Here is a 13057-nt window from a genome sequence, read left to right as displayed (position 1 = left end):
GGACTTTCACTGATTGCTGGAGCTGTTATATCATTTGTGTTATCACAAGGATCACGATCAGTCACATAACTGGTTAGAAAGTCATCAGCAGTGAATATTTCACTATCGAATGGAAAAATTCCCGTTTTCTTAAAGCCAGATTTGATGTTTGATGGTGTCATAGAGCGTTCGTGAGCTACCCGAACACAGGCAGCAACGTCGTAAATTGTCATTGGCGTTCCAGGGTGATGCAGCAACCACTAGTCGACAGCTGCATTATAATGAGCTTTAAATGAATAAAACACACTCACATCCAACGGCTGTAGTTTATTGCTACAGTGTGGTGGTAAAGTGACTACAATCACGCCATTTTCTTTAGCAACATTCAACGCCTCAATACTCAAATGACTCTCATGATTATCATATATAAGAATGGTTGGATTGTCCTTTGAAGAGCCACTGTGTTTAATGAAATGTCTCATCACTTGAGGAAACACTTCACCTGTCATCCATACAGAGCTAGTAACTAACCCCAGTGTTCCGGGAGGGGCACCGCGAATCATGTGTGGCTTGAAGGTTTTTCGAGGAAAGATCATTGCTGGTGGCAATGTATTTCCCGATGCACTTATAATACAGCATGTTGTAACCAAGATACCTCGTTCTCCACTCGTACACTTGCTCACTTGTTTCACGCCTTTCGGTGCTAAAATCTTTCTAGGTTTCTGCGCTGTTGTAGTTGAGGTTTCATCTAAATTATAGATGCGAGTTCCATCAGAAAACTTCTCAGACCGAGCGCATGGATTCTCTAAATTTTCAAAAAACTTAGTAACATTATGCTTATTGAATGAAGTAGCACGCGAGATACTGCAGCCCTCTGGCTGACGAATACTTAAGTGGGGATGACGTTTTAAAAACCCTTGCATCCAATCAATTCCAGCTTTTTTGTTAGTCTCCCATGAATCTGGAACCGTCTTATTATTTATTTTAGCCATTTCGTAAGCTAGTTCCCTGAAATCCTTGGTGGATTTGCCATAACACATTTTTGAGCACTGTATCATGTAGTTCGCTAAAGAGATTTCTTCTGCTTCACTGAACACTTGTCTGCTATTATATTTTGGCACCATCCGAATCTCATGTTTAGGGTTTAACTGCTGCTTTCTAACATATCTTTGCAGAGTTTGAAATTTCACGTCGTATTTTTTTGCTGCTTGCCGCAGAGAAAATTTCTGACCATCGACTCCAACCAACACTGCTTCTACTGCCTTTCTCATTGATTCTTCCGTAAATAATCCTTTGTTGGTTTTCCTCTTCCTTCCTCTCGACATCCTGGATCTACAAAGAAACAAAGAAACAAATATTTAAATCTATATTAATATTACGAATTTATTATAAGTAAAAATGTTGAAAACTTCCAACAGTTTGGCTTCATTTTATAGTTTTGTATTTTGGGGTGTCTCATTGTGGCCCATACGTGCTTGTCTCATTCTGGCCCGATCTGTTTCTTAACAGATATTCAGTCCGATCACCTGGAAGAACATGCACTATATTAATAAAATTATACTGACTTATAAAGAAAGATGTATGTATTTAACATTCGAATTTAACTTGCCTGTATTCTTAGAGGATCACCACAAAACGACGTACTTAATAATTTGACGAAAAATTACTTTCGATGGGAATTTCTAACTCATGCGTCGTTGTGCGTACACCATAACGTACAGCCATTTGCAATATTGACTTGTGGGTAGGTTTTGTATTTATCAATTTACACTGTAGATGGCGACATAATTCATCCATGCAAACTAGAGATAACTCAAACGTCTCACTGTGGCCCGTGTCTCATTGTGGCCCACCCTCCCCTATATAAAAGGCGTTATGAGAAAATAAATTATATGAACAATTATTTTATGAAGCATTTTACTTTTCTAACCAGGTCAGGGAGACTTGAAACAGGGGTAAGATTGAAAAAAATTAAAAAATTGAACGAAAAATGTCAATTATGTTTTAAAAAAGATGAAACATAAGAACACTTATTGTTAAAATGTGAAGAAACCCTAAAAATCAGGGAAAAAGGAAATGGATTGATGAAATGGAAAAGGAAGGAAATTTGGTTAAATTAGCTTGAAAGCTAGGCTTTAATGTAAATGGAAGGGAACTAAGTGAGAAAGAAATAGAAAAAAAAAAGAACTTCTTGAATTCAGGTGGAAAAAGAAAATGGAAAACTTTAAATGAAAAAAGGGCTGTACTTTCTTTTTGCTTTTTTCTTTTTATCAAGAATTGAACTTCCGAAGAGAAGGAAGGAAAATACCTTGAACCTGAACCTGAAATTTGACTTTTTCCCGATTGCGACACTTCTTTTTTCACGTATTTTCGCTTTATCATACTTACTACTTTCTATCTGTTTTATGACTTTGTACACATCTTGTTACTTTTTTATCATTTTTCAACTATTCTAATCTTTACATTTTACACGTTTAATTACCTTTCTAAATTGCCGAAATTCTTGTTCAGTACAGTGATAATGATACTATGCAAAAATTTTGTGATGCTTACTACAAACAAACAATCAATTGCCGACAGAGGAGTAGTGGTTGATGAAGAATAATAAGAGGAAGAAGAAGAATTGGAAATATATATAGTTGCTCTTGTGAACGTACTTGTAAATCATTTCATTAACACTGGCAGCGTAAAATATAAGGGGAGTATAAGAACAGTGTTAAATTCTTATTATATTTCAATTCACAATGGCTGGTAAGGCGTCTGTTAAGTCGGAATTGATGTGCAAAGAGGAAATTGCTTATGACTTACCTAATGATGATCCGCTCGAAGGGAGAGGGTGGACATACGAACTAATGAGTGACAACAAAGAGTTAATATTATCTACAACGGAAGGAGATGTATCAGTGGACAAGGATAAAGCTAAGTGCTCTTTGGATGTGAAACTAAACGTTGATAGGGTGAAATCAGAATTAGCACTAGAAGAAGATCCTGAATTTGAAAGTAATATAGAAACGCTAAGGAAAGTTGTGGTTCAGGAGACTCGCGCGTCGTAATCTAATGACCCAACAATTAACAACAAAAAGTTTAAATTCAGTTCGGCCAGAAAGATAATGTTCAATTTTTCATTAACTAATTAGCTTAGATTGATAATACGGTTACATGGTTTCGGAAATTTTGTTGGTTAAAAGCAATACCTCACGAGAAATATTTAGGTATGGGAGATATCATGAACGTAAGTTAGTAGCCTACAATTTGGAATTGACATGGCACACATAGACAAGCTGTATACCAAATAAAAATAATAACAAGATTGATACGATCCATACAATTCTTATGTAGTTCATATCTTGATAAAATAATTATTTCTTTATTATTGGTTACACATTTCTCACTAATTGTTCACATATTTAAAATATGGGTGCTCGACGATATTGTTTTATTTATATAGAGACTTATGTAAAATACCAAATAATGAGAATGGTAATTATCCTAAAATTTTACAAATGTAAACTTGTAACGTATTATAATTGAACATAAACTATGGACGTTTTTGATTTTATTTAGGATTTAGCTCAAATGGCTCTAGCTTGATTTTTCCGGAGGGCTTCGAAAGACATAAGTAAAATACAAGATAAGGAATATTTCAACCAACAATGGATGTTCATTATTTGTAGAGGTCCATACACCAGTCCATTTCATAGCTGCACTCGTTTTTTCAAGGAAGTCGACTTTTTACATTCCCAGGAATCTTTTTTAGGGTATGGACCTGCATTTTTCAATATGGGATCACTTTAGGGGCTTGGTGTACGTACATAATATATGAATTATTGTAAAAACAACGCTAATCAGCATGTGCTAGATGGCCGGTAAAGATAAGATTGCTATGCAGATTAGGGCATTACGCAGAATGTGGGTAAACAAAGATAGTGCAAAATTCTGTATTTAGGATGACTTACACGTCTTACGTGTTGATGTGTTCCTGTACGTTCCTAAGTATTTTATAGGTAACATGCTGAAATGCTTTCTTTGCTTGTATATTTGTGTTCCAAAGTAACACAATACATTAGGGACGTAACTTCTTAATTATATGGATCGCCGCTTCATTCCCAAACATTTTCATAGTTCCGTGTTATGATTTGATACACTACATTTTGATACTTCATTTCGCTTACAGTGGTTACTAGCTACCTTAACAAGAGGTTACTTTGCACATCGGGCATTACTTCGCCAAAATATGAAGAGAGTTTCACAGTCCTCCGTCGGTAAAACCATGAACTGTATACACGAAGTTTCAACTACCCCCTACGATAGAACATATAACTTTATTTTGGTGTTAATGTTGGGGTCAGCATCAGTTCTAATTACAGGGAGGCTTTGTTGTTGTAGTGGCGTGAAAAACAGTCACTGTAAGGACCGCCAAATTTTAAAAGAATTTCCGTCAATGTTAAGTCAGTTTCGTTATATTATACATTGTAACTTGCATTATACAACGTAACTAATAACCGTTTGAACATTTTAATACAAATAAATTAGTAAAACGGCGGTTAAGCCCTACGGAGCGCCATTCTGTGCGTAATTGTTTGAGAACACAGGTTGTAAGTCATTCATTAAAAATACAGATTAATGAATTGGATCCTAAAACCAACGGTGCTGACAATCTCTTACAGTTGAAGCTTGCAGGGTCCCTGACGATTCGAATGAATCGCTTCTACCCTAAGACCTTACATACCACCCTAGTTGCATGCCTTCGGTATTCAAGTCATGACAAATCAGGGTTAATGTCCGAACCCCAATTGGGCTGTCAACATTCAGGCCTTGAGGAGGCATTTTAAAAAAATAAATATAATGAAGAGGACGACAAGAAATACACCTTGGGAGGATATTTAATGCTACAGCCTCACATTTCAATTCATCAATTTTTTAATCATTAGTATTACTTCAGGCCCGCTCGTACCTACAAAATTGGTAGGTTTACAAATGTAACCTTTTAAAGAGCGCTAGCTAATACTTATGTGTGGCTTACTAGTAATTGCAATTATCTTTATCGAAAATAAAGTCACATCCGAGAGCATTTGTCACAATAGTGAAACACAAGATAACAGTAATATTAACTTGTTCATTAAACATTATTGTTGTTCAGGGCCTACTCGTACGTAGCAATCTTAACATGTTCTCATAACAGAAACCTTAGTTTTACCATATACTGCGTTACTGACGTAGGCACTCCGTACTATCGATACATCATAGTATCCGGTGTTTATCGTAGTAAAGGGTAACGTGGAATCGTAAACGGCCTTCCCTTTTTCTTTTTCTCGAGATCGGTTTATGATTCCCGGCACAAGAATACAAGAGTTATTTTCAAATATAAAAAAGAATAACATTTAATTTACTTTCTCTAAATCCAAATCAAAACTAGTTATTATACCAAAATCTAAAATCCGAACATCAATTTTATTACTATTATACTTTTCTCTAATTATGCCAAACATTAAAAATTAGAACAAAATTTTAAAATTTTAGTCAATTGCCGAATCTGCACATTAGCTGGGACCCAACCAGGCGTCGGACTGGTTTCATCACTTTAATTATATAACGAAAGTAGAGATGTCCCTAGGAGATGAACTATATTTTAACCTTCAACTCTTAACTTATAATATCTCTTTCTCTGAAGTCAATTAACTTAAGTTGTCATTAGTCACATTGAATGCACATTGACTTTTCGTAGTAGACTGCATGTATATATCGAACGACGAAAAAATCAACGAGCAACTTTATCAAATTCAAGGTTATTTTCAATTACTTTCAATATTATACCAAATTGTGTTTAACTTACAGTATTTTGACGGCGACTTGAACTTACATTACAAATTTCGCATATTTTCTCATTATACAATCACAACATCAGATGAAAAACTTCACTATCTGAAGAGCACATTTTTTTAAATACCCAAAATTTTAACTTTATGGTTAATTTTAGTTGTTACTAGTATTTCTCTAATTATGTTCGTAATTATATCTAATTGCCTAACATGTCTCTAAATGCTTGATCGTATGGGGACAGCTAAATGTTAATATAAACAAAAAGGAGAATGATTAAAAACTCAAGCAAAATTTGAAGATAAAATTTTATTATGAAGTATGGATCCCAAAACTGGAAAGACCTGAAAAAAAAAATACAAAACTTAAACATCCTAATAAGAATTCGATACTGAAAGTCCGCATCCAAAACGGGATAGCCATACTTTTCAAAAGTGACGCGGTATTATTACAATTTCAAAGTCAGAAATCGCGTTCTAAACCAATTACCTGTTTAAAATTTCCAATGCTGTCTTTCCTCTCCTTTCCACATTCATCTTTCATCTTCAAATGCTGTAAGGAAACCATAAAATATGACATCTAAGTAAACGTACCTGATTGTAAGGCGATATTGATGGTTTCTTGGACTGCTGCATCAGTGGCGGTCGGCACACACTTTGATTCTGAAAAGTAACCTTCGAAATTCGGGGAAATAATGAAATAAATAAACAGTAATCCTTTTTTTCATAATCTAAAAGTTTAAAAGTTCAAATTCGGTATTTCTGATTTCTCATCTCTTCCGAGTTGTGGTGAAGTTCACGCTTTTTTTGTGCTAAGATTTTAATTTTCCATCTGTGCCGGTTACGCTTGTAAGCTGTAATTTAGCACGGTTACGTGTACTTTTCCAGTTAGTTTGTTTAATTTCGGAACTTTTCTCCTTTTTACAGCGTATTTACTAAACTTCCACGTAATGCCACGCTTTCCTTTGCGACGTTTGGATTTACGCTGCATTGCGATACCTGCCATAAATTTTTTTTTAGGATTGCGCTTACTATGAGTATATTTTGCGATGTAGTTTACTATACAATGTTCGTACATGTTTTCGCTGAAGCTTTTTAGTGTTCTTCGGAGTCGATGTATACTGCTTCCGCATGTTTGACTCGAAATAACCTCGCCTACAGCTCGACTTTAATTTGCATGTAGTTCGTCTTTGACCGAGTTTAGTGTGTTCCGAATTACGCTTACTAGGGCACTTTCCTTTTATTCTCAACTTATTTCCTGCTGCACGCCTAATGTGTGGTCGTGCGTGCTGAGAATACGTTGTACGTGGAGGTCGACGCACATTGTTTTCATCATGAGCAATCAACATGTCTACATTTTGTGTAGCACTACACTTAAACTTTCGCTTTTTACAATTTCGCAATAGTGAAGTACTAGCTTGAAAATTCAAACATTTCGGCAACTGAAAATTAATAAATGTTGCATCTGATGTACTGATATGATCACGTCTGCTCATTTTAATTCTACTGATTATGCTCCTCGAAATCGAGTTTACGTTAATAATGAATTACAGAAACTCAACTGGGTATCATTGTCCATCTTATTTTTCTTCTTAACTTTGTTGTTACATTTCGGTTATATAACGGAAATATACTTTCGACTGCGTGTGCTTTATTGGAAGTGTTACGCTTGTTTACGGTAAACATTTCCGACCGATATATCATGTATGAGACCTTCACTACGTAAAACAGAATTCGCTTCGCGGGTCTATTGTGAATTTGAAGTCGTTTCCTTCTACAATACTCAAAGCTGATAAAGTCGGAATGGATTTGCAGCACTAAAATGCAACTTTAGTCGACGTTCAAATTTGGACAGACACAAGTTAATCCACACTGGAGAAAATTCTCACACGTGCCAAGAGTGTGATAAGGCATTTAATCGACGTTCAAATTTGGACAGACACATGTTAATCCATACTGGAGAAAAGTAACACACGTGCCAAGAGTGTGGAAAGGCATTTACTCATCGTTCACATCTGGCTAGACACATGTTAATCCACACAAAAGAAGGAATTCACATGTGACAAGAGTGTGGTAAGGTATTTAATGGACGTTCAGATGTTGTAGGACACATGTTATTCCACACAGGAGAAAAATCTCACACGTGCCAAGAGTGTGGTGAGGCATTTACTAGACGTTCACATTTGGCTACACACATTTAATCCACACAGGAGAAAAACCTTAGATGTGCCATAATTGTGGTGGGGCATTTAATCATCGTTCGACTTTGGCTAATCACATGTTAATCCACAAAGGAGAAGAACCTTACATGTGCCAAGAGTGTGGTTAGGCATTTAATCAACGTTCGACTTTGGCTTCACATATGTTAATCCACGCAACAGCAAAACCTCACACGTGCCAAGAGTGTGGTAAGGCATTTTATCGACGTTAAAAATTGACTACACACGTGTTAATGCACACAGGAGAAAAACCTCACACGTGCTAAGAGTGTGGTGAGGCATTTAATAGACGTTCGACTTTGGCAACACACATGTTAGTCCGCACAGGAGGAAAACTTCACACGTGCCAAGATTGTGGTACGGCATTTACTCGTTCATATTTGGTTGTCGAGGTTCCAGTTATTCTGCACACATGTTAATCCTCAGAGGAACAAAATATCACACATGCTACGAGTGTGACGGCGAATTTAAATATCGTTTAAGTTTGGTTACACACCTGTTAATCCATACAGGAAAAAGAGGTCACGTATGCTAAGAGTGTGGTTAGAAGTTTAATCGAAGTTCAACTCTGGCTACACATGTTAATATGCCCTGAGTGTGGTATGTCATTTGATAAACGTTGAAGTTTGGCTAGAGAAATGTTAACGCACACAGGAGTAAAACAACACACATGTCAAGAGTGTGGTAAGGCATTTAATCTACGTTCGAAATTGATACACACATGGAAATCCAAACAGTAGAAAAATCTCACGTTGCAAAAATCCTGGAATAGAATTTATTCAACGTTCATACGTGCTGAGCCACACGGGGTCAAAACCTCACACGTGAGAGGTGTGGAAGACATTATAGTCTACGCTCAAACGTTGAAACGCAGTTGAACACAAGTCAGTCACCAAAGAGATGCAAAGATCTTAGCAAGGCCTTTACTCAAGGTTCACATATTGCAAAGTAAATGATAATGCACAAAGGAGAAAAATCTCACACGTGCGGAGAGTTTATATGAGATGTCGCATTCTGTTGGAGGAATAGAGATGATATAATCTACGCTGTTATTTTTACGCGTGCTATGAAAATTGTACTATCCTAAATTGATGCTTCAGTAGAATAGTCGACAAAAGGATGTCATTTGTGTCTGACGTTATCCCATGTTTATTGTAGATCCATATCTAAGCTCAAGTTATTGTCACCAAAATGAGCAACTTTGTCACCTTCTGACAACATCTGGAAATATTCGTGGCATCTTTCAAGTAAACTTAGAGCACTTTACCTATATGGTCTGCAGAAACACCCGACGAAGACTGTTTTCGGACAGACATACCTCTGCTCAAACAGTTTCACACTCACGTACGAGATCATTCTGTGCTTTGCTGCCCCATTAAATTTAATACTACAAAAAATCCGCCTTTATGGTCTTGCGGTCTTATTTCTATGTAGAGAATTGGTTGAGAAACGACATTCCACTCTTCCTTATTGATATTTTCAGACATGTTTCGCTCACCACTAAACAGCCACATTTACGGCACAGTCTGTAAAATTGTTTGTAACACTTTGTACATTTTTGTAGTATAGTTTAAAGGTGGTTTTCTGTTCACTGCACTTTTGAGCAGCATTCTACTGTACATCACCACATTAAACGCAGAATATAAAACATTTGATTTGGCACACTTCTCTAGCGTGGGATCACGTTGTCCAAGTCACTCTCACTCTTTTCTTGCCATCTGAGTTGAACATTGTAAATGATTTTAATTGGGTGTTCTCTACCAATAAATGATAACGATATTTCACTGCATCTCCAACTGTCAAACGCAGATTCTAGCCGTTGCCTTACTATTGGGTTCACAATGGAAATGATAAAGCATCGAGATAGCACAAATATTTTTCCCGAAACAGTAGCTCGAACTTTAAATTTCTGCGGTTTGATGTCGTCTTTATGTATTTTATGCATAGACGATCCTAAGTACATACAAAGATTTGTTACTGCCAAGCTTAACATACAGATTTACAGTGTGGATGACTTCATTATTCAAAATCTATAAAAAAAACTGTTGACCTTCTAACCGAAAGTTTTCCACATACCTTTCATTGTCCGGTTACGTAGTCCCAGTCTGGAGCTATACCAATGCATAACTTGTCCATATTACACTAATATATCGAAAAAGTAAATATCACCTATATCAACAAACGCTTCCAAACTCAGCACCCTTTATTCATGCAATATATACTACCTCACTTTAGACCCCAACCAAATCGCTATCAGCATACTTCTTGTCCCTAATGTTTTCGCTTTGCCAGTACACTTTACTCTCGTGAGATACATTGTTCTTAACCTTATAGTGGTAAGGTGAAAAAAAATTTTATGAATGGTAACATTTTGCCTCGTGGACCCAGGAACATTTTTGTCAGATAAGATGTGAACTAGGATTTAAATTTGTATTATATTTATAATATTAAATACAAACACCAGACAGTGGATACGCTTTAAGCGAAACTATACATTTTTTATTGAGGCCATACCTTTCTTGATAAAATGAAGTTCGATAATTATGTGCCTATTTTATTGCTTAAATACCGGTACGGAAAATAAAATATTTATTAACTAGAAAGAAGTAAACCAGGATTTCTCCTAATAGCGGTATATTCACGTTTCAATTCTGCAGCAGTCTCCACACATCATTTTTGCGTGACTTAGGCAAATCCACTTACAGCACTTTTGGCAAAATATCTGGCCTTACTGTGTTTATACATGTAACATCGTCCTCCCTTTCCTACATGATTAGGTACAGAAGCATCTTCTAGAGTCAATCCGAAAAACCTTGCTGTGTTCGCTAAATGTACAACATTACTATTAGTCGGTTCTACATTTTAGAAGTGATAAAATCACGTTATTTGCCATCGTGTAGTATTTCTTTCTTCGTCATATTCAGTAGGTATCTGGTCTAGTATGTCCACCCCACCTTTAGTATCGTTATAAAATGTGACGATCTCTGGCTTCCTGTTATCTCTGGTACTCTCATCTAATTTGACGTCGTTGTGCATACTTGAGATCAGCACTAAACACAGATTTTTCTTAGATGCATACGAACCATGGTGCAGTTCTAATGAAAACCAAATACACTACTGTATTCTTTCCTCCGTTTGGCATTCACAAACGCGGGGGCAACACTCTTGTTTTTACGAATTGTCCCTATAATTAACTTACTGTCTCATTCCATTTATTTAACCAAATTGCAGCTTGTAAACCGATTATTGTAAAAAGGTCTCTGCAAGATGAACCATGAATCTGTTGACACAATCTCTTCACTACTTCTTCAGGTTTGTTATCTATCTGGAACGGGCCTTCTGGTTGTGTCATCACATACACTTCTATATTTGTTGTGTAGTATAATGTTTCACCAACAAGAATAAAAATTTTAATTCCACATTTTGGAGGTCTTTTAGGCATATAAATACGAAATCCACATCTTCCCCGGAAACCGACAAGTGTCTCACCCAAAGTTGCTAACATACCAATTAAGAAAACTGTTGTTGCAGTTGTTTACAAATAATTCAAAAAAAGTCACGAATTGGGGCTAATCTGGGGCTGAAGGTTATATCTGATTATGTTATTCATTAGCATCTTCCACATTTTCATCCATCCTATCCTGCACAGTAATCACTTTCTGCTCAGTTTGGCTTCTCCGGTTCCCATCATCACATAGATATGACCCTACGCAAAAGACACATTCATTTGTCTGATTAACAATACACATGTGTTAACTTCTGCTTCGCACCTCCCCTCATTCTCCGTCCTCGTTATCCCTTTACACATTTGTTATTTTCTCTAATTGTATTGTATTTATATTGAATCAATCTGTCTATAATAACTTGTGTTATATATGTTTACTTACATTAAAATGCTAAGGATCACAGTTCCATACGCCCATTTTTCTTTTTCTTTTTGATTGTTTGTTAGTTTTATACCGTATAATTGTAAAATTTCGATAGAGCACAGATCTCCACTTACACTTTGTAAATAAATTCTTTTCCATCACTCACGTTACAGAGGGCGTAACCTTCTCATAGGTTGCTAGTCACTTTGATTTGCCCGTAAAACGTAGTGCATTCACATACTTTCTCAGCTGACGCACATGTAGTGAGGCGTAGCTGCCAAGTCTAGACTCTATTTATTGCACTCATGTGGGCGCACAGTGATGCTAATTCATTAACAGGCGACAGGTTGCAAGAAATTGAGAGTTTTCACGAGCGTAATTTGGCTGGAGTACACAAGTAGTATAATTTTTAATCATCATTATGATCATTTTCACTCTTATCCTGTTCTCATCACATAGTTTTGAATACTGTTTCAGTTCGGTTATTTTACCGCATATGATAATTGACGATGGAAAGTCTTTCATACATCCTTTGAAGATAAAATTGCCGGGGTGGCTCAGTTGTAAAGCGTTCACCTCTGATGCATGGGGTCTCGGGTCCAAACCCTGCTCCCGCCAAGTTAACTTTGTGGTGGACAAACACCGTGTGCTTGGGTTTCCTCGGAGTTCTCCAGTTTCCTCCCACTTTCATCATTCCACAATTTCATTCATGCTCAGCATACACTGAACCAAGTTCCCAGAGTTCTCGTTCTCCGATCAGTGGCAACCACCAAGCATCATCAACGAGTTCACCACCATTTAAGAAGCATACAAATGCACATAGCATCTCGAGCTCCGACTCTGACTCCAACCAGCTTATCCTATTCTGCAGCATGTCTACAGCTTGCTACAGCAAAACTAAAACCCAAAGTACTTTAGTTCAAAGGTTTTACTTCTTTAACTTTTCCAGTATCGGCAACGCAAAGATATTTCGCAAATGGTAGAAACAAAAAAATGGATTCATCATTAAATCACAGTGGGCCAACTTCGCAAAATAATTCGTGACAATCCAGTTTCGAAATGTTCAGGAAAACTGACTTTAACTTCTCTCAACAACATCCGACACTAGCAACCTCAGCCACATACCATGTCAATAGTAGTACGAGGGGTCCGTCTATCTATAACACTTGATATA

General features: G+C 36.6%; 1 protein-coding gene across 1 annotated transcript; it reads right to left on the bottom strand.

The window, feature by feature from the left end:
• Positions 1-239: 239 nt before the first annotated feature.
• Positions 240-1304, bottom strand: LOC145675333 (uncharacterized). The gene has a single exon (XM_081745732.1). It carries the CDS (start codon positions 1302-1304, stop codon positions 240-242), a length of 1065 nt encoding a protein of 354 aa, XP_081601858.1.
• Positions 1305-13057: the final 11753 nt, after the last annotated feature.

The sequence above is a fragment of the Thermobia domestica genome, chromosome 18, assembly GCF_964235325.1.
Source record: "Thermobia domestica chromosome 18, izTheDome1.hap1.1, whole genome shotgun sequence".
NCBI lineage: Eukaryota > Metazoa > Arthropoda > Insecta > Zygentoma > Lepismatidae > Thermobia > Thermobia domestica.
This window is presented reverse-complemented; position numbering and strand designations above follow the sequence as displayed.